The sequence below is a fragment of the Siphateles boraxobius genome, unplaced genomic scaffold, assembly GCF_051911475.1.
Source record: "Siphateles boraxobius isolate OS27281-9 unplaced genomic scaffold, OSU_SipBor_1 50, whole genome shotgun sequence".
Lineage (NCBI taxonomy): Eukaryota > Metazoa > Chordata > Actinopteri > Cypriniformes > Leuciscidae > Siphateles > Siphateles boraxobius.
In genome coordinates, this window is record NW_027509142.1 from 1,302,501 (window position 1) to 1,325,439 (window position 22,939).

At 38.5% G+C, this 22,939-nt stretch overlaps 1 protein-coding gene across 2 annotated transcripts in view; it reads right to left on the minus strand.

The window, feature by feature from the left end:
* The window catches only part of hdac7a (histone deacetylase 7a), a 95,798-nt gene that overhangs the window by 30,321 nt on the left and 42,538 nt on the right, over positions 1-22,939 (minus strand). For both annotated transcript variants that reach the window (XM_077204650.1, XM_077204651.1), the window contains exons 3-9: positions 12,402-12,580; positions 11,806-11,893; positions 8,663-8,783; positions 8,468-8,571; positions 4,925-5,047; positions 3,591-3,700; positions 1,776-1,877 (exon numbers count right to left, since the gene is read on the minus strand). In XM_077204650.1, the coding sequence (XP_077060765.1) occupies positions 1,776-1,877; positions 3,591-3,700; positions 4,925-5,047; positions 8,468-8,571; positions 8,663-8,783; positions 11,806-11,893; positions 12,402-12,580 (827 nt within the window). The remainder of the gene's footprint in view (positions 1-1,775; positions 1,878-3,590; positions 3,701-4,924; positions 5,048-8,467; positions 8,572-8,662; positions 8,784-11,805; positions 11,894-12,401; positions 12,581-22,939) is intronic.

A 22,939-nucleotide genomic window follows, 5' to 3' on the forward strand; every position in this document is an offset into this window, starting at 1 on the left:
GTGACTACCAGTCAAATTTATTCAAATTTGGGACAAAAAATTATTCTGACTTTTATATAACAGATCATGTTTTGCTGAAGTGTTTTTTTTTTTGTTTTTTTTATTGCTAATGTGACCTTTTTACACCACAGACTGAACAAAATGAAGCATTGCTTGGTAACTGGTTCACATACATTGGTATTATCTAATTGTGTACTTAAATTTAACAGCTGACAGACATAATTCAATTATTCAACATAATTCATCTGTGAGAAAGTCTAACAGAAAGATGTACAAAACCAGTGAGATATCAACTGATTGAGTTCTTGTCATATTGTATTACCATTTTCGAAACTATAAACTGTGATAATGTGCGAAATGTTGAAGCTTTTGGTTTGGTTTGTTTTTGGTTTGACTGTATATGTAATGACATTACAGTGGTTCTGAATGGGTCTCAGGTCTGTTCTGGCATCAGGAGAAAAAAAAAATACTAAATGCAAGTCATTAATGCAACTAAGAAAACATGAACCAGAATACATTAAATAAGAGTTTCACGAGGAGAATTATAGGGTGCCGAGAGCATGAAACCATCCAAATTAAATTTCGTTCAATAAACAATTTTGGCACAGTTTTGTGTAAACACTTGATGTCGAAGCGAAATGCGTTAATTCATTACTTTTATATGGAAAGCAACACGTTTGTTACTTTTATTTCACTTGCTCCCATGTTAGTTGGCTGAGGCTCACGCTCATTTGTGGGAGATTTTAAAATTGAAAGTGGTGTTTTTAATGTTGACGTGAGTTTTCCCTGGCACTGTTAGCATGACAGCTAGCCTACACCCCTGTACAGATGTTGTGCAGCTTGCAGTGTTGACAGCTTTGCTGGTTATAATGGGAGCAATGTAGTTTTGTCATCGCATTGCAATTTTCAATCCGATCCAATATTGTTTCTTTCAATATCACTATTCAACGAGGCTGGAATGCTATAGTGAATTATAACCATCTAAGACCGAAATAATCCATATTCGAATCGTTTTATAAACAGAAAAGTAATGCATGTTATATTTTTCAAACATGTAATTTGGGGATTAAATTGTTGTAAAAAAAAGTGTGCTTGATTGTATTGAAAGTGCACTTGTGGTGTACTTCAAATCTATATTTTGAATGAAATGAAAGGTAAAAGTTACACTTTCATGACGGTTTCAGGCAGTGTTGGGAAAGTTCACTTTCTACATGAACTAGTTCAAAGTTCAGTTCACAAATTCTAAAGTGAACTAGTTCAGTTCATAGTTCATACTTAAAAATTTTGAACTAGTTTATAGTTCTTTTTTTCCATATGTTGCTGCGAGCTATTCTCAAAATGACTGCCACAGCGCATATTGAACCACAGACAGCAATTATTTTATCGGCGGGGAAAGTTTGCACAGAAATGTAAGATTTTTCCCATCCTCACCGACCTTGTCATAAAACTCGTTTAAATGATCATACGACGCCTCCTTGCTGTTTTTTGTTTGATGACGCATGCGGCGGTGTGACGCTGGTGGCTGGTGTTGCCAGATTGGGTGTTTTCTCCACTACATATTAAGGCCTGTTTACGGTGTGAACAAAGTTAAACTGAGAGAGCGTGTCGTTCACAGACACCAGAATGAACGAGTTCACAGCAACGTTCATCAGGCAGTAATACAGTTCGTTCAGTTCACCTTCGCCCAAAATATGAACAAGTTCATGAACTATCGTTCAATGAACGCGTTCAGGCACAACACTGGTTTCAGGGGTGAATGATGGCGCTTGCGATACCTTGGTGTTGGCGGGGAGGCCTAGCGTGATGGTGGGCAGACTGGACGGATTCTGCACTGTGAAGTGAGCGAGAGACCCGTCCTGCAACAGCAGCCTCTGAGCCTGAAACACACACACACACACACACACACACACACACACACACACACACACACACACACACACACACACACACACACCGCAGGCACAGATTAAACCGCTATCAGGGAGGAAAATAACACAAAAGTCATGTTATCTAGCATGTGATATATTCTGTTTTAGACCTATGATGGACTTCTATAGACAGAAACCATAGTGACGTCACACGTCTCAGGACACAAAGCTGCTAATATTTTGGTTTATATTATAAAAAAAATAAAAAAAAGTAAAATCAGCTCTGAACACACTTGATGCAAACTCCAACACTTGGATCAGTGATTTCATTCAAATACTACCAGGAAGCAGACCGTAGAGATGTTGTATAATCTAGCATATTTTTGTATTCAATCATTATTAAGCATTTATAATATACATTTGTATATATTTATTTTATTATATATTTTTACATTGATTGTAACAAAGCTTTATTCATCCATATGTTTTATAATATATATTTTTGTATATTTATTTTTGAATATATATTTGAAATTTTTTTGTAGCAAAGCATTATTCATCCATATGTTTTATAATATAATTTATTGTATATTTATTTTATTATATATTTTTACATTTATTGTAGAGAAGCATTATTCATCCATGTTTTATAATATATATATTTTAGATATTTATTTGATTATATACATGTATTATAGCAAAGCATTATTCATGCACATCATGTTTTATAATATATATTTTATACATTTCTTTTATCATATATTTTTTAATTTATTGTAGCAAACCATTATTCGTGCATATCATGTTTTATAATATATATTTTCACATATATTTCATAATATATTTTTAATTTTATTTTATCAAAGCATTATATGTGCATATAACATTTTATAATATAATTTTTCATATTAATTATATTATATATATTTTTATTTATTGCAGCAAAGGATTTTTCGTGCATGTTTTATAATATGTATTTTTCTATATTTATTTTATGATATACTTTTAAAGCATTATTTGTGCATATAAATTACAGCTACCTTTATATTTGATGTTGATTTGTTTTATACTTATCAGCCATAAGTGAAATTTCACTTGAGAATGTTTTTCAATGAATAAATGCAAATTAAGTATTAATGATACTCTGTTGAAAAATGCCGTCATAAAGCTAAATAATTTCCATTGGAGAAATATCGTCTCCTAACAGAAAATCTGCGTGCGTGATCAGCTCTTGCGTGCGAGCGGACGGGGTTCCCGCGTGCGGCCCATCAGAGACTCCTGCATTTATGCGTGGAGTAATAAAGCGAGGAGGAGGCTGTGGATGGAAACGGGAGATTGGGTGTCCTGGCAGCTGCCTGCAGCTGTCCTTCTCCAGTGTCTTTGTTTAAAACATGTCATTATGCCAAAGGGCGGCGCAAACCTCCTGAAACAAGCCTTGTCGAGCACAAACAACTCCCACCAGAGCAATATTAAAGAACTGTCCCATCATGCCTCGGTGTGCGTGGGTGTGTGTGTGTGTGTGTGTTCGGCTGGGAGTTTGTCCTCTCTGCAACAGATTATATTTTTGAAAAAAGGGAGAAGCTAACTTCACTTAATTATTACATAATGAATCATTTTCCATAATTGTTTGGATCTGCAATTGCATTACCAGGACGTCCCATTACAGGGGAGGCGAGATGCACCTGAGAAGCTCTGCTGAGGAGTGTGTTTGGGGAGTGTTACCTCATGGCACAGGCTGGCGGCAGCGGGCAGCGCACCGTTCTCGTTGGGAAGGCTGTCGTTCGGAGAGCTGCAGCCCGACACTGGAGTGCTACTGCTGCTGGGGGACGAGTCTGAGGAACACACACATGCATTACACGTTTTACTTTAGTCACTTTTTAGTTACTTTAGTCACTCTTCACACACTGAGATGGACAGCAGTCTAAAGGACAGATCTACTAAACAGGGCAAATTAGCATGAGTGGTCAATCCCAAAAAAGCGCCGATGGGAGCGGAAAGTTCTGCGCGTGATCTACTGACAAAGTCCTGTCAAGCGCAAAATGGGTGAAGACGTGCTTTTTGGGGCAGTAAATATTGGCGCAAATACCAGTAAATTCACTACTGTGTACTTAATTCATTTAAAGTCCCCCTGTAGTCAGCCATTTTATCCCTTAAAGGGATAGTTCACCCAAACATGATAATTCTGTCAGTATTTACTCTCCCTCATGTTGTTCAACTCCGTAAGACCTTCGTTCATCTTCGGAACACGAATTAAGATATTTTTGATGAAATCTGAGAGCTGGATCACTCCTCCATAGGATTCAAAAGGATTGAAACTTGCCGGCCTCGAAAAGTTATTAAAGACATCGTTAAAATAGTCCAAGTGACTACAGTGGCTCAATCTTAAGTTTATCAAGCGACGAGAATACTTTTTGTGCGCAAAAACAAACAAAAATAACGACTTTATTTCAACTATTCATTTCCTTCTCTTTGGGCCTCTAGTCAGTTAACTAAGTGTAACTGCATAGAGCTACGTTACACGTAGGCTCACTATTGGCCGACGCTGGTCATGTGTGTGATGCGTGTGACGTACAATAACAGAAGATTACGCTGTTTTTGAGACTGTCTTTGGTTCACTGCAGTTTTAAGGAGAAAATACTCAGCAATGCTGTTGCACATGGTTTGTCTTAAAGCATATTAAAAACACCACATAAACAACATTAAAACCTTGATTTTCACAACAGGGGGATTTTAAATACTGTTCACTCACATTTTGCATCTGAAAGGGAAACTCCTACAAACGCATAAGAAATAATGTCAGCTGCAAGACTGTGTTTGTGTGGTGAAAACCTTTATGGAAGAATGAGTTGATTTGAGACATGAATGAAGTGTTTTGGTAGTTTTAGTGGATTTTGAATGTGAAATGAAATGCTGTGCCGAGCTGTAAGAACTGTGTGAAGAGTTGGGAATAAGTGACCTGAGTGTTGAGAAATACGTCCTGGTCCTGGTGAAAACATATGAATATAACTATGCCTCGATGGCAGCAGGTCTGCATGAGAACATGGTGGTTAAGTTACCCAGAGCATCAGGGCCGCGGTGCTTGACGGTGGGCGGCGCGCTCTCTTTGCGGGTCAGCGGACTCTTCCGGGTGTTCAGGTGCTTCTTTAACTTATGCTTCACCTTCAGGTTGGGCTCTGATCCTGCGAAACAAGAAAGAACAACAAAAAACCATAAAGGATGACAAACTTTGTGTTGTAAAGTAGTCTGTCAACTAGCTCATCTACTGTACTTCTGCAGGCTCAATTGTTGTTTGTTTGTTCAATAAACATGATTTTTCTTTTACTTTGAGGGACAATGTGTTGTGTCACTGCGCTGTTTAAAAGAAGCAATTTATGATACAAATAACAAATAACATCCCAGCGTATACAGCACCATCAATTAAAGCTGCGTAACCACGACAAACAACCAGCTATGTGTTCACAGAAAACCTGTGGCTTATAAAAACTGCCTAGCAACACCTGAGATTTAAAGTAGATTGTTTGAGAGTCAACACAAATAAGCCAAATAAGAAAACTTGACATTAGGCACGGGTCATTTTGGGTAACTAGTTGCGCAACAGCCGACTAGTGAGTATAGCATGCTATCGTTGCGTCTGTTAGCATCTGTATATCTCATCAAACGTCTCAGGACTTTAATCGTGTGAGAACCAATGAGATTTCTACTGACGCGTCAAGCAAGGATGTTTGAGCCTTTGGTTTTGTATATTTGATGTGCTCTATGTATTTGCATTGATGAATGTTTATATGTGAACAAAAGCCTAAATTAAACCTTTTCATCATATAAATGGATTGTGCCTCTTCAGAAGACTTGGACTAAGCCACTTGATTGATATGGATTACTTGCGATCTCTTTATTGACTGTTTTAGAGGGATAGACGACTTCATAAATGTAGGAACAGAAATCTTTCAGATTTCATTAGAAAAATCTTTATTTGGGTGAACTATCCCTTTAATACCAACTAGTCCACTACACATTCAAATGACCCACCAATTGGTTGATTTTCCATTTAGAGGTAGTTTTGCACATCCCTGTTGACCTATAACTATTTATATGCAAATGTAGCATCTACTTCCTTTGATCACACAGATACAGCTCAATGCTTTTGTTGCTGGTTCAGAAAAGACAAAGGAATTCCCAAATCTCTTCTCTACTTCCTACTAATTGTTTTAGTCGTTTTAAAAACACACTTTCACCATCAGCCTTAAGTTCTGGCAGAGGACATGTTGAAAACCATAACTCCACAGCTGGATTTACTCAACTTCACCAGTACATGACATTGTTCTGCGCAGCATCTTGTGGTTATCATGATAAATGTTTGACTATCGAGCACAAAGTGATCCTGACTGACGGCACCGAACTGATATGAAGTGGACAGGTCAAGTGTTTGGAAACTCTCTCAAGGACTACTTGAAAACTTCTGCAAAATGTTCTGTTCTACAATGAAAACTGAATGATAGTCACAATAAAACTTTTATTTTTCCTAAAGAAAATGTGAGTGGTGTTTGCCAGTGGAAGGTTGTTGCGATTGGTTGCTATGTGATACTATGCGGTTACTAACGTGTTTGAATGCTCTTCAATGCGTTTCAGAGTGTAATACCTCAGGCCTGTTCACAACAAGACGATTATTCTGTGCAAAACTTTGGTGCGATAAACAACTTTATAACAGCTGATAATGCATCTGTTCAGACCGACACAAACATTATTTATGCCGTCAGTGTGACAGATTTTTTCGCGACAGAGGTGTTATAAAGGAGCTATATTCCATCGCACTGTGAAGAAGATTGGCCAGCCAATGAGATTCATGCTTTTGGTCACATGACCAGAGCTGCTGCTGTTAGATAAAACTATGACTAGTTTGTTAAAGTTAACAGACTATTTTGCTAAGCGAGAAAGAATCCAGAACTGGGGTTTTTCTGCTTTTCCATAAGCGCCACCTACTGTCAGGGAGTGAGTTTGCATTTTATTTCAGACCTTCTTCCGTTTTATTACGCATCGATTTGGACAGACAAATCACATTCAAAAACCAGACTCAATTTGTGTTGGTGTGGACAGGCCTTTTACAGTTATGGGTTTAGAGAAAATCCTTAAACCTAAGAATGGGCAATTATTACATTGTTGATTGCTTTAGCATTAATAAATAAGCTAAAAAAAACTAAATCTAAACCACAAATTAAACAAATTGCAGAACAAAGATTTTTGAGTATAAAGCCCAAAGTATTCTGCAGTTTTTATCAAGCGGAAACATTCTGGTCTCTCTCTTGAATCTAACACGGAAGTGTCTTAAACTGCAATTCATCGACCGGCCGCTAGAGGCAGGCTCCAAAAGAGAGTCAATCATAATAAACCCCTCAAGTTAATATGCCCAACTTTACAGCAGAAAAAAATATGTTTACAGCCTGGTGCAAATAGTGGTTTTGGTCTATATAGCTAATTTTGCCCTTCATGACAACTGTGAGGCGGGTGAATCTTTTTATAACTCATCCGTTTAAATGATATTAAGCCTTAAAGTTCTGCATAATTAAGGGCGTGGCCACTTGACTGACAGGTGGATTGCTCTGCTGTCACTACTAGCCGTTTGTCTGCTGTCTGTTAGCGTCACGTCACCTCAGCTAATCGTCTCTTTGCCCGTTTCCGGTTATCCGGGAGTGACGCTGGCGACCAAGATGGCGACCGTCTGCTCCGCCCACTTTAGGCTTCAAAATCAGTCTTCAAAAACCTACGGGTGACATCATGGACACTACATAGATATTTTTTTACAGTCTATGGTTTTTACGCGTCTGCGAGGGTCCACTTACAGTGCGCATTTCATCACCTGAATAGAACAGATTTTTTTAAGTGACAATTTTTGTAACCGCACATACTTTGTACACACTGGTGGCACATGTGCATTGGATTTGTTTCAGTAATCAGTTTTCCAAAAGATAGCAACACTGGCCCGGGACGTTGTTTCACAGTAGAAAACAACACTAAACAACAACAACAAAATACCAGAGACTGCAACAGACGTCCACATCGACAGGCGCTTGTGTGAGGGGGAGAGACGCAACTTTAGTTTATAGGAATACAAAGACATTTTTATCGGTCATAACCTCTGGAGAAAAATAGCGAAGACACTGATCAAATATGCAACTTTCTAGAGAACATGCGTTCGCGCACACTATCAAATGGAGAACGGAGCATACGCTAGGCTAGACTATGCGTAAAAAAACAAGTATACTTTGGGCTTTACTGGACGTCCAGTCATAGTTATTATGCGATAATGGCTGGGGAGTGTTCTCGTCTTTCAGAGGTAAATGAGAGGCTTAAGCAAGGCCTTGTTAACAGCGTGCTGCCTGGAGCCAGAGCGAGGCGCTGGGAGTGTGTTTGATCAAGGCAGCGGCGCTGGAATGCTTCCACACACACACACAGACACACACACACACACACACACACACCTGCTGAACGACCAGCCCTGTTCTCCTGCTCTCAGGTGTGTGTTTGTGATCTGTATGTAGATGGTGATGTCATGCTTTGATGAATGAGCTCTCATGTGTGTGTGTGTATGTTGGAGGGTGACGTACGTGCTCGTCTCAGGTTCGTCGGTTCGTCGGATCCTTCTGTGTGAGTTGGTTTAGGGGACGGCAGGAGCGGCTGTAGGGGAGCGCTGGGATCTGGAACCAACTCCCTGTCAGAACACAAAAGGTGAAAATAAGCACATGGATCTGTGCACATGTGCACTTCAACTGCTGTGGGCGGCAATGAGAGTGGCTTCTAACCGGTAGGCCACTGATGCGGTGCTCAGGGGGTTGGAGTTCGTCCTCTCCAGGACCGCTTGCTTCTGTTTCTTTAGAATCACTTGCGCTAGTTTCTGCTTCACCAACGCACTGGCCACAGCACCTGTCAATCAACACAAACAGCCAATGAAATGACAATGTTTCACTCAATTGGTTTTAACGAAGCTGCATTGCAAAAAAAAAAAAAAAAAGTGTAAAAAGTGTCAAGACATTTGTCAGGTGTTTATTTATTTGATTTTTAAAATAATAAAACATAATTGAAATATAATTTATTTTAATACTTTTAGAGAGTTTATCCCTCAATCAATACAACCAGCCAATTAAATAATGCCAAAACACTTTTTTTCTAAAGTGGCAATGCAAAAAAAAAGTCTGTTTATGAGTCTCAGGTATACTGTTTTAATTGTATTTTATTTTTTATTTTTATTAATTTAATTTATTTTTTCTTTTCTTTTTTACAAGTCTTTATTTTATTTTATTCCTTTAGTTAGTTAGTTAGTATTTTAGTTTAGTTTAATTTAGTTTGCCCTGGACTAAGTCATTTTATGTAACTAAAGTAAGTAAATTTATTTTTGACTAATATTTAATATTTTTAGAGAATGTTCCCCTCAATCAAGCCAATGAAATCATCCCAAACCACTATTTTTTTTTTAAAAAAGAGAAAGAGTTCGAGGAATACTATTTTAATCGATTGTATTGCTTATATTTCTTATAGCAATAATTAATTATAATAATAATTCATATACATTTATGTAGCGCTTTTCTCTGCGTTAATTAATTAATCTTGATTTTATTGTTTTATTTAATTTTTAATTTAATTTAATTTAATTTAATTTCTTTATTCTATATTTTATTTTACTTTATATTTTATTTAATATACAGTATTTTAATTTAGTTTAGTTGGCTCTGGACTAGGCCATTATTAAAAAAAGCCATAACTAGTCACTGAACCGTTTTAAAATGGCAGTTTTCTCTGCCAGCGCTGTTTCTGTGAGCGTGGTTCAGTTGTTTTGTGAAGCTGTGTGTCCGAGGTTGCTCTGGGGTCGAGGGAAGGAAACTGTATGTTGATTCAGTGCCTCCCTGTCCTTCCAGGCCGGCCACGTCAGAGTGGCTCTGACCAATAAGGTCAATATTGACACGGTTACAGTTTGCACAACTCAATTTAATTTTACTTCTCTGCAGCTACTTTCTCTCACAACAATCTTATCAACTGTGATAAAAGCCTCGAGCTGCAGTGATTTATCACCAGCGAGAGACACCTGTGTGACGCCTACACACCTCTGATTGAGACTGACTGCAGGATATGCAGAAACGTGTTTTGAGAGAGTAATTGATCGTGATAATACATTTGATTAGACTTTACAAGAACAGTATTGGGTGTTGCAACAAATCATTCTCTGCTTACTGGACAGTTTATCAGCAAACCTGGTGGTAGTAGGTTTCACACTCCAGATGTTGTTTAACTCTAACAGTGTAACGTGACTCAAAAGGAAAATGAATGCATGCTCTCATTCAATGAAAAATAAACAACAACAAAAGTGGTATTAATGTTTTGCCCGTGTGACCAAGCGCTGCAACATGACACAACTCTGGAATGACAAGACTGTAATGATGACAATGGAGTAATTCTACCACACACACACACACACACACACACACACGCACACACGCACGCACGCACACACACACACACAAACACACACACACGGTACTATATGGCATGGTCTGGTATGATCTGGTACTGTATGGTCTGGTACTGTATGGTCTGGTCTGGTACTGTACTGGATGGCATGGTCTGGTATGGTCTGGTACTGGATGGTCTGGTCTGGTACTGTATGGCATGGTCTGGTATGGTCTGGTACTGTATGGTCTGGTACTGGATGGTCTGGTCTGGTACTGTATGGCATGGTCTGGTATGTTGTGGTACTGTATGGTCTGGTCTGGTACTGTATGGTCTGGTACTGTATGGCATGGTCTGGTATGGTCTGGTACTGGATGGTCTGGTCTGGTACTGTATGGTCTGGTACTGGATGGTCTGGTCTGGTACTGTATGGCATGGTCTGGTATGATCTGGTACTGTATGGTCTGGTCTGGTACTGTATGGTCTGGTACTGGATGGTCTGGTCTGGTACTGTATGGCATGGTCTGGTATGTTGTGGTACTGTATGGTCTGGTCTGGTACTGGATGGCATGGTCTGGTATGGTCTGGTACTGGATGGTCTGGTCTGGTACTGTATGGCATGGTCTGGTATGGTCTGGTAGTGTATGGTCTGGTACTGTATGGCATGGTCTGGTATGATCTGGTACTGTATGGTCTGGTCTGGTACTCTATGGCGTGGTCTGGTACTGGATTGTATCGCAGGATCTGTAATTGCTGTAACTGGCAGGTCACCAGCAGCAGTGTGACAGTAAATCACCTTTATAGAACAACAGGGTTCCCATGTTCAGAGACGAAACTCCTCCCATGTGTTTTCAACCACAAAGTTTTGTTTTTACTCTCAGAGTCATTTCCTGAAAAAGCCGTGGCCCTGTTTTAGTTGAGGTATTATTAAAGACGGCATTGGCGTAACATAATAAAGCTTTTCTCAGTGAAATTGATACATTCCCTGAAATTAAAACTGAATATCTCTAAACTGTTTGTTCAACCTCCACATCATCTAGTCACTTGTCATTTGTCCATTGTTTGGCACAATCCATTCATGCGATTTATTTTGTACAATTGTCTGCTTTTTCCCACATTACTAATTGCTTATGTCATGTTGATCAAAATATATCATCCAGACATCTAGGCATTACTGGCTGAACACAAGCTACTTGTGCACTGTACACCTCTTAGATGCTTCTTAGCTGAAGGACTGTGACAAACTAAACACTTTCTTGAGGGTAAAGATGCACATTAGTCACATTTGAGTGATCAATAGTCTTAAGTGCTTAATTTTAAAGGCATCTCATTCATGAAATGACATGGACTTCAGAAACTCATAGTGAAAAACAGAAACACTTTCTATCATGCTAATCAACGTAACCCCAACCCTAGCCTAGCATAATATGTGTAGTCTCTCTGTGTAGGCATTCTTATAAAGCAGTGTTGCTATGTAAGTACACAGTAAGTCTGTGTCACTCACTCTGTTGACTCTTGTCCTTGTGTTTGAGTTGCTGTAGCTGTTGTTTGGCTTGTTCCTGGTCTCGTAGATGCTGCTCCATATTATACTGCTACAAAAAGAGAATAACATCATAATTATACATATTAATGCTAACTAGCTTATAAAGTTCATTAAGTGCCCAGTATGTATATAAATTGGGACTTATTCAAATTAGTTTAATTCATCTATTTGTGCATGAACTATATATAGTTTCAGCTATACAGAAATTCATCGTTTTCTATTTTGTGAAAAAAGGTACAAGAGTAAATATTTTAGAAGGCATCATATTCTGTTTTAAAGGGTAACTTTTATGCTTTTTACAAGTTCAACTTTCTTTAGTGTGTAATGTTGCTGTTTAGCTTGACAAAGTAACAAAGTCCCTCCAGCCCAAACTTGAAATGACTGGTTGATGATAATTATGTTCCAGCACCAACAAGAAAGTCGATTGTGATAGGAATGTGTGCTATTAGGCTAAATCACATTAAGGGAGGCGCTATTTAAATCAGTGTATGACTGGATGTAATTGAAGGGGTTAAACGGCAGTGGTCTCAGAGGTATTTGTGTCACATGACCTGTACCTGTATGTGCTGCAGCTGCGACTGGCTGTACTGGGAGCAGTGCTGCGCACTGAAGGGGCCGATCAGCAGAGGGGGGTGCAGGGGGGACAGGAAGGCCGTGTCCGAACCTGGACGCACCAGACGCTCGCCTACACGCAGGTCCATGGGGACGGGGCCCGTGGGACGAGACAGTGACTCTTCTGGATGGACAGAAACACACACGCGCATTTATTATTATAATGTTTTAATATAAAAAAAAAGTACAATTATGACGAAAGACCTACACGAATAGGAGAAACATAAGATAAATATTATTACAATTTAAAATAAGTATGTTGTAAAATGATATTTATTCCTGTGATCGAATCTGAATTTTCAGCATCATTACTTAAGTGTCACATGATCCTCCAGAAATCATTCTAATATGATGATTTGATGAAACATTTATGGTTTCAACAAGTGTTGAAAATATTTGTGCTGATTAATATTTTTTGTGTAAACTAAACGTTTTTTTCAAGATACTTTGGTGAATAGAAAGTTCAAAAGAACAGTATTTATATGAAACAGACACTTTTGGAAACTTTTGTCTTTATTGTCAGTTTAATGCATCCTTGGTGAAGTATATTTTAGGATGCTTATTATTTGCATTGTGACAATACTTTCATGACAATTAAGCACATCCCACACAATTCTCATTACCATAATTTTGCTTTTAGTTTTTTGTACTTTTTTTAATATGCGTGTCTTCTAAAATAAAGTAACACAAAGATATTTATCCATAACACAATCGTTTAATGTTCTAATTAATGATAACACACATAAATGTCACACAATGGAAAAAGGCCTCTTTTCATAAAATGTAGTCCTTGCATCATAACTACCCCCCGGTCACCCTCCATATCAAAACAATGACAGGACATTTCCATTGGTGGGAGAGGGAAGAAGATGAAAATGCAGGAGAAGAGAAGAGAAGGAGAGAAGGAGAGAGAGAGAGAGAGAGAGAGAGAGAGAGAGAGAGAGAGAGAGTGAGAGAAAGAGAGAGATGTGTGTATTAGTGCAAGTGCATGTTCCCCTTACGGCTCATTCCACAGAGATATAAAGTCGGCCTGATTTCCATAACTTTTACATGCAGCTTTAAGAATATTTGCATGATACCTGTGACTTAATGGGACGCAATGCCTCACCCTTCCATCAAGCTCTCTTACAGAGACCAGACAGGAAAATCACAAGCACACTCACAAAAACCATCCGTGTGCATGTAGGTTTCTGCATATCTGGGCTACCACAGCTCTGATGTCACTCATGCAGCTCTGGCATATTGCCCAGGTAAAACCAGAGCATGTTTATGAATGCGCTCGACAAGTTTCTGATCTGAAGAGTTAAGCAAGCACTTCAACCATAGAGTTTTCAGTATTTCCCAACTCTTTCCCACTTATTTCCAATAACGACTCCCCAAAATAGCTGTGAGACAGATAATACAAAATATTCTCACACTCGCAAGATCTAGTGCCTCAGAAATTGTGACTCATGCCCTTTTGCCGCCCCATAGCACATATACCATTGTGTTCCTGTGAATTGTGACTGCTTTGTCACCTTTATTCTGACACAAATCTCCAAACAAAAAGGCTTTCTACAGCAGACCAATGAGCAGTGTGGAAAATGACTCACGAATGACTTCAACCGGTGAGGAACAATATGTACCTCTGAGCTGCTGTGTTATGCAAGAGGAAGAACCTGAGAAACAGAATCAGAAATGTGATCAAAGAGATATATCAGCCGATATATCATGATATATCAGCCGATATTTGCCATTTTTTAATTATCACATATTCAATGAGGTTTTCTGTTTGGCTGATGTGACGGAAGCGAGACTTTTATTTTGACAGCACAGTTTGTAGTCCTTGATGTCAAACTATGATGCTCTATTGGTGCGTTCAAGTCATAGGCCTATAAAAAAAGGTTGTATTTAAGAGTTGAACGCACATGAATGCCACCACAAAGTTGTAAGTACGAGTGGAAAGCTCAGGATTTTATTTAAGCCCTGATGTTTACGTGTTTGAGGCGTGCCAGTGAGAAACGTGGAGAAATACCACAATATGTATAGTTCTTAATTTTCTGGAAGTAGAGTGTAAAACCCTTGCTGTATTTTTGTGTTGGTAGTAAAGAGAAGGTACACCACCATTTTGCTCTGACTAAGTGTGTATATATATATATATATATATATATATATATATATATATATATATATATATATATATATATGTATATATATATATTATAATGTTCCATCGGCCACCTTGCTCTGTAAGATATCGGCACCAGCCATCAAAAAAACAATATCGCCTTACTACTAGTTAAGACGAGAAAACAGAGTGCCGTGTGAACGGCCAGAAGTGACCCGCTAGAGATGTTTACATGATGAGGGATGTCCTGACATGTTCTGACACAGTCCAGGATCTCCTCAGCCCCTTTTTAGGATCTTGAAATGGAGAAGAGGAACATCTTGGCACCGCAGCCCTGGATGCCAAACATGTTTTGGGTTCTTGCTTCCCTGAGCTCTCAACATATTCCCACCCAGACGTGTACAAGATCCGCAGAGCTCTACTGTATTCCAGGAAATAACACGACTCCCACATTTTTTTCCCCCTCAGCGTTCCCTTCCCTGATAACAGAACATTTTATATATTCCACCCTGGATTATTCCAGCTTTCAGCATTGCATGGCATTTGGAGAAATGACCTGTCGGCCCAACGCTGACAGATCCAGGAAAGGAACTCAAACTCCCAGAGGGAAAAGAGAAGGAATTGAGCAACATGGTGTTTTCCGACCTTTAGAGTGCTACGGATATGAATATTCTTACAAAAAAGTACTATACTAATATTATGGTACTCTTGGAAGGAATACTATAGTATATGAATATGGTAATCATTCAGAACCAAATACCTGTTATGGTCATTTATAGTACAATACATACAGTTCAATCATGACAACTCTCAAAAATGTGAATTAAACAGCATTTGTTGATAAGAATGGAATGTACAAAGGCGTTGTCTTGGCGGACTAGATCTGCTGCGCTGCTGGCATGAGTGAAGGCTACTGTCAAAACATGCACATAAATACAGGGAATAGCATTCAAGCTGCTGCAAGGAAAGCGGAGAGGGAGAATCCCGAGCAGATTTAGGCAGGTGGTGCTGGGGAAGGTGGAGGGCTTGGATAAAACACATACAGCGCTGCATTGAGTTGAGCCAGTTCAGGATGGAAATAAAAAGGTTACATAGATAGAACAAACAGGGGTGTGTTTCCTAAAGCCAACTATGGTCACAAGTTCTGTCATAACCTATAGACCCCTTTTCAGTTGGTAAACATGGTCTAGAACTATGTGATGAATGGTCATGTACAAGACTTGTGTGGTACGATCCGCAGTTCTGCCTAGCCAGCGCCAAGAAGACGACAATGTAAGAAGTGACATTACGGTGCAATTTTAATGATGTGAATATTTTCTAGAAATAAAAATTCCAGATACAGCATATTAATTTTTCATTGATTATTGCACCCAACAACACAACAAGATGACATTTAATAATAATAATAACAATTTAAGCTCCTTATTATGTAGCCGAATCTGTGCTGGATTGTATTGGCCGTCTGCAGTTTTCCCTTTGTTTTGCCTCCAGCTAGCGCCGTGACGTAACTGTGACGTCGGCTCGAAATTGGTCTATAGAGTTCAATGGAAATTGCGATCATACTTGGCCAGCAATGCTTTAAGAGAACCAATCAGCTGTTTGGAAGAGTTTCATGACTGAACTATGTATGTAACATAAATAATGCATGAACAAATGTGTGTGTGTGTGTGTGTGTGTGTGTGTGTGTGTGTGTGTGTGTGTGTGTGTGTGTGTGTGTGTGTGTGTGTGTGTGCGTGTGTGTGTAAGCATTTTTTGGTACTCCTACACAGAAAGCCAAACAATAGTATCTGAGTCAACTCAACAGAAACAGGCCAACAGATACACTAATAGAAGTGACAGACAAGCAGATGTGCAGTGGAATGCACACAAAAATGTGTGTGTGTGTGTGTGTGTGTGTGTGTGTGTGTGTGTGTGTGTGTGTGTGTGTGTGTGTGTGTGTGTGTGTGTGTGTGTGTGTGTGTGTGTGAGGGGCATCTTCCTTCAAGTGCAACTGTGTGTCTGCAGGAAAATATGTGTAAGTATGAATCTGCTTCAGAGGAAACTGTGAGTTGGTGAACATAAGCGTAAGACTGACTGCAAACGAAACTGGTTGTCAAATGATAAAAAATTAATTGTTAAATGTTGAATCTGCAACAAATACTTGAGTTTATTCGTCAATATAGTCTGGGGTTAGACAGAGTTTGTCTTTTTTAAATAAATGAATATGTTTATTGAGCAAAAATACAATAAATTGATAAAAAATGACAGTAAAGACATTTATAATGATTTCTATTTCAAATAAATGCTGTTCTTTTTAACTTTCTATTCATCAAATAATTCCTTGAGCATCAAATCATCATATTAGAATGATTTCTGAAGGACCATGTGACACTGAAGAGTAATGAGTAATGAGTTCAGGTTTGATCACAGGAATAATTTTTTTTTTTTTTAAAAGATCAAATAAATCTTATTTTAACTTATGAAACGCAGTGTACCATGGTAATGCCATTTTATTCTCTAAAACATCTTGGGATATAAAAGTACCATGGTATTAAAGGACCATAGCAGTTTAAGGCTAATTGCTGGAAAAGTATTACATTTCTTGAAATAAGGTCTCTATGATATTCTGGTCTCTGTATACGTCTCGTGTCCCTCAAGGGGCTTTTTTATATCGGTTTTATTATCTAATACTAATAGTGATATTATTGGTAAATAATTATTTTTAGAACAAGGCACCATTCAAACTATGATGTAGGACACTTGATGCACACTTTCTGATTGCACTTGATAACTTCCTGTAGTTGCCAAATCATTATGCAGTGAGGAAGAAACGCTGGCACATCAGAGATAATTGTAGGTATTTGGTGTGCAATATCTCACTAGTTCATGCAATGAATGCAAAACATAAAATGTGAAGGAGTTGTCGAGACTCTTAAATAGTTTTTCAGCGGTTCTCTTCAACATCATTAGATCAGACAATCCCTTTGCTTGTTTACTGTACAGGCGTCTTGGATTGATTACAGAGAACTTTGACAATTAAAGACGTTCTAGATGTTATATTATCAGTTCTTCGGTTCAATGCATTGTTTGGGTTGATTAAACACATTTTCTAAAGAGCTAGCTCTTAAAAGTCCTTGCTTAAAGTTCTGTGTTGAACTGAAAAATGGTGTTTGCCTGTGCTAAACATGCCACTATGATGCCAGGGTGTTGTCAGGCAGTTGCTAAGGTGTTTAAAGTGCATAACTATTCCAGGCAGTTGCTATGAGAGATCACTAGGTGTTTATTTACTGGCTCAAGTCAAAAGAGCAAACCAAGTCTGGCTCATGTTCCTTTTGAATGTAAGTCTCCTGGATTTTGACCAGTCTCTCCTCAAAAGAAATGGTGTAAGACAAGTAATAAATGCTTAACTTGGTGTATTGTCACAGCAGTGACTATCAGACATTTATTTCCGACAGAAAAAACACAAGTTCCAGTATGTAACACACTCCCGCTTCCAGCACTCTCACACCCCGACCTGTTCGACCAGCACAACCAGTTAAAGGCCTCTCTCTCAACAAGCACTCACTGTACGACAAGCGGTGTGTGTGTGTGCTGTTATAATCAGATGCTGACTAACTTCAGAACCTCTATGGATCATAAATAACTCTTACAGGTGAAATAAAGTGTGACTTGCTCTATAGAGCAACTCAATCTCGTAGTTACACATCAATCAATGGCTTCTGTTCATCTGTCTTTGTCTCTTTATTGTTCTTTGAATTTAAAAGCATGACTAAATGACTAAATATGGCATACATTTAGACATAAACTTATATACGCAATGAAGATGGATTCATTATTCACCTTTCATTTAATAAAATTCTCTTTTAGTCCGTGTATAGTCACCAAAATGAGACCGGCCTCTATGGGATATGGAAAACCCTTACAATGTGGAAACCATAGTTTCCGCCAAAATAACAAAATTCAACAAAATTATTGTAACCACACTGAAATAAAAAACAAAAAAAAACAATGAATGATGTTTTTTAAAGCAGATACAGAACCGTGCCATAACCAGGCACAATGTGCTAAAAGGATAAAAGTCTGCCCAAATATGATTATCTGTGTATCCCACTGGAATCCAATCTAAAATTACTGACTGTCTGCAGTGTATAGCAACTCTTCAGATCTGATTTGTGTGTCAATGTCAATGTCTTTAATTTCCAGAATATCTGCATTTGCAATGACGTTGTGATGAATGCGCCAAAAACATGGAGGGGTTTGCAATACAGATGTTGTATTATTTGACGATGTGTAGCCGTAACATCTCCGTTATAACTCGTCACGCACTTTGCAACACAACCTTGCAACAACACAACCAGAATGACAACGTCTGACGTTTACACATTACATGGCATGAGAAAGTGACATAAACCACAAGAAATCCAAATCAGAGCGGTCAGACTGGAACGGGTTCCCAGAAATGAATGATTTCAAACCAGAAATGAATGGATCTCGAAATAGATCGCATTTGCATATGAGCTGCGAATGCTCTGCCATTCGTGGACTTACTAATTATTATTAACACTATAAATTGCTTTAAATTAACACTATAAATATTATACCTGCCTGCCTGTCTAACCGACGTGTGATGTCTGTGCGAGCAGAAATACAGGCATTGAGGACATCAAACCATAGCATTCGGACCGTATGCAACGATTGGACGAACATTTTGTGGTCCTAGGACCTCCACAGAAGATATATCTATATGTTTTAACATTTAAACCACTTCTATTATTGATTGCTGTCAGGATGTGAAGAAAGTTTCAACCAGAATAATAAAAAGTGTTTATAAAAAACACCTACCCAATCTTTAAACATCATAGTCTTTATTAAAGTCATCGTCTTTGGCGTGAACGGCCCTTTAGCCTGAATTTGGTAAAAAAGTGGGATAATGTTGGCTTGTCAGTCAGTGCTGCTGAGACACCACTTGACCTTCATGAACGAGTCCGGTCCAAGAACACCAGCTGCATGGTCAGGACGAGTGTGAGCCCCACACACACACACACACACACACGCACACACGCACACGCACACACACACGCACACACACACACACACACACACACACACACACACACACACACACACACACACACACACACACACACACACACACACACACACACACACACACACTGCTGTTGGCAAGCGATGTCGCCTGAGTCACAGCAGAATGGGAAATGGAGAACAATAGGAGGCAAGCTGTCGCTGTAAATTTGGGAGCCTAGAAAAAGAGCCGGTTTGTGTGTTTGTGAGTGTGTGTGCTGATCTGAAAATAACACCAGCCAGCAAAACAGGAAGTGCAGAACGAGTGACATCTGCTTGTACGGGGTCAAACCCCCCCGCCGTGAGATGTTGATGTTAGGCTGCGTAATTGGCATGTTTTCTGGTGTGTATTCTTTTTTATCTCCGATCATTTCAATGCCCACTTTTGTGTGTAATGCTCATCTGACAGCAGAGGAGGGGGCAAATGTGCTACGAACTTCCTCAGGGCATAAACTTCCTTCAAGAAGAGAGGCTTTTTCTCTTGAAACAAGGACTGTTGGACAACCACAAGTTGGATTCTTGAAGGGTCTGATTTGATATGGTAGCTGACGTGGTTCACAGAAGCGAAAGTGGTCATCGTTTGATGTGTATGCGTTGGCTACTTCATCCATGGCATCAGTTTTGTGTGTGAAAGGGTTGTGGTGTGTGTGTATGTGTGTGTCTAAAACCGTACGAAGAACCTGACCTGTCAGAGTATCTGTGCAAGTGCGTGCACTTCAAAGAGATTGAAAACAAGCTCTTACTGCAATGTATTTATCATCAGCTTTAGGAGTGTGTTGAGTGACCACAAACACACACACACACACACACACACACACACACACACACACACACACACACACACACACACACACACACACACAGACACACACACACACACACACACACACACACACACACACACACACACACACACACACACACACACACACACACAGCTGATTTATGGGCCTCTAGAGATATCTACAAAGCTTTCAGGTTGTATGTTCATTATCAGTGGAGATTAAACTCTAAGTGTTCCTTCTTCACTAAACTGCACACTGATGACTTGCAGACAACTTGCCATTTAAATATAATTTAAAGGACTAATATGAGTTAATCAGTTCAACCTAAATTACTCAAATGCTTATTTAACTATTAGAAAATGCTGGTTAACCAGCAGCCAGTAAATGAAATGATGTGGTAGTAATGACTTTTGACTTTCATTTGGTTTTTAAAATGAGCAGTAACCAACAATCATGAAAATATATTGGTAACACTTTACTTATATACCTTATATAAAATTCATTATAAAAGTATTTTTAATGCATTAATTATACCATGTAATGCACCTTATAATGCATTTTTTAAGGTCTCATGAATAATTGTAACCAAAATTATAATATACTTCAGATATAACAAGGAATCTGCAACTAATTATAAAGCATTTCAACTAGTTCCAATTGTTTATGAAAAGATATAATGCTTTACTACGTACATTATGAATACCTTTATATTATAAGTTTGTATTATACATAAAAGGCCTTAAGTAAAGTGTTACCAATGTATTTACTGTAATTCATCAAAAAGGAAATCGTGAAGTGTTTTGGGTTAAACTGTCTGTCAAATGGGGGATATTATTTATAAATATTTATATATACCATTATACTATTTGTAGAAAAAAACAAAAACTTTTTTTGAAGAAGAAGTTTTAGTAATTTTGATTTTCCAGACTAATTATAATGATTTTTTTAACATTTCTATTTATCTTTAATTTATGTTTATTTCAGTTATATTTGTTGTAATTTTAGCGCTTTAACTTATTTTACTTTCAGTTAGCTGTGTAGGCAACATTACTAATTTTCACTTACATTTTTTTTAAGTTTAAATTTTTCATGCAATGTTTTATTTCGTTTCGATTAATGACAACTATTTTTAATAGTCTTAGTTCTAGATTACAATTACAACACTGTTGAAAACCTGTTTAAACAATCATTATTTAAAAATTATTTTATTTTTAAATAACCCCAGAAAACCTGTTCCTCAGGCTAAAGGCTTTTAGCAGCAGGGATATGAGGCTTGATTTACACACATATTTCAGGAAAATGTGTGTAATAATATTGTACTTTGGTGTTACATGCACATGAATCGCAAGGCAGTTGTTTATCAGTGAAACATCAAAAAAGTGTAAAACCAAGTTGCGACATTAACAACAACGCAAATGTATTATTGTTAAGAAATGATGCTTAGATAATGTAAGTGTTTTGTTTTTAAAAAATAATCAACAACATGATTGTCTGAGGTAACAGTTTGTGGGTCACAGATGACATGAGTTTTAAACACAGAATATATCTCGACTAAACTGCCTGAGAAAAGTGTCTGTGAATATCTACTCTCGTGTCGTAGCTCTGACCTCTGTAATGCCATCCATATCTCCTCAGATCCCGGAGATGAAAGCTTTCTCAGTGTGTGTGTGTGTGTGTGTGTTTGGAGGTTCAGAGAGAGCTGGGGGGTATGGGAGTGGGGAGCTGATCTGAAAACCTGACACTCCTGAGAAAGTAACTCAAGAGGACTCCGGTCAGCCGCCAATGGAGCAAGAGAGAGCAAACGCTCGCGTCAAACGAGGGTGTGTGTTAGCTAGTTTATGCGCGGTGACGTTCATTTAATAGCTGGCAGAGTGGGTCTTTGTTGTGTTGAACTACACCACTGGTTACTGAACTGAGATGGCATTTTAGATTTGTACAGACATAGACAAATAAGTTGATTTGATATCCTTTCATTTACACGCACACGGATGCCATCCATAAAACCGCCAACGCAGGTCTGTTTATAGTAGCACATAGTAAGATGCATTTAACATGTTTGGACTGCAATGGAAATGTGTGTTTGGAGTTCAGACTCGCACATGACCTCACCTTATAATAAATTATCATTCAAGATCAAACCTCAGACCACACAAGATTAAGATTTACAGTAGGCCGCGCGAGTACGCTTTGCAAGTGTGGTCCCATAATGTGTGTTACTGTGGCAAAAACAAGCCTCTGTACTTCATAGGGCGATAGAGTTACCTTGTGTTATTAAACAGTGTGATCCTGTATAAATTACCATACTTTAGCTCTTTCCTGACAGTAGTCAGTCTGACAGAGAAAACTGTAAACGTAAAGACTTTAAGCTATTGTTCACTATAGAGCCACTTGGGCAAATGTAATGCGTGCTTGTATTGCATTATGAATTCCATTCTGACCGATTTCATAATGCAATGAACATATTGAGGAGCTAGATGTATTACGCCAGGTTCAGAATACATGATATCAGCCCGGGTTTGGCACAATC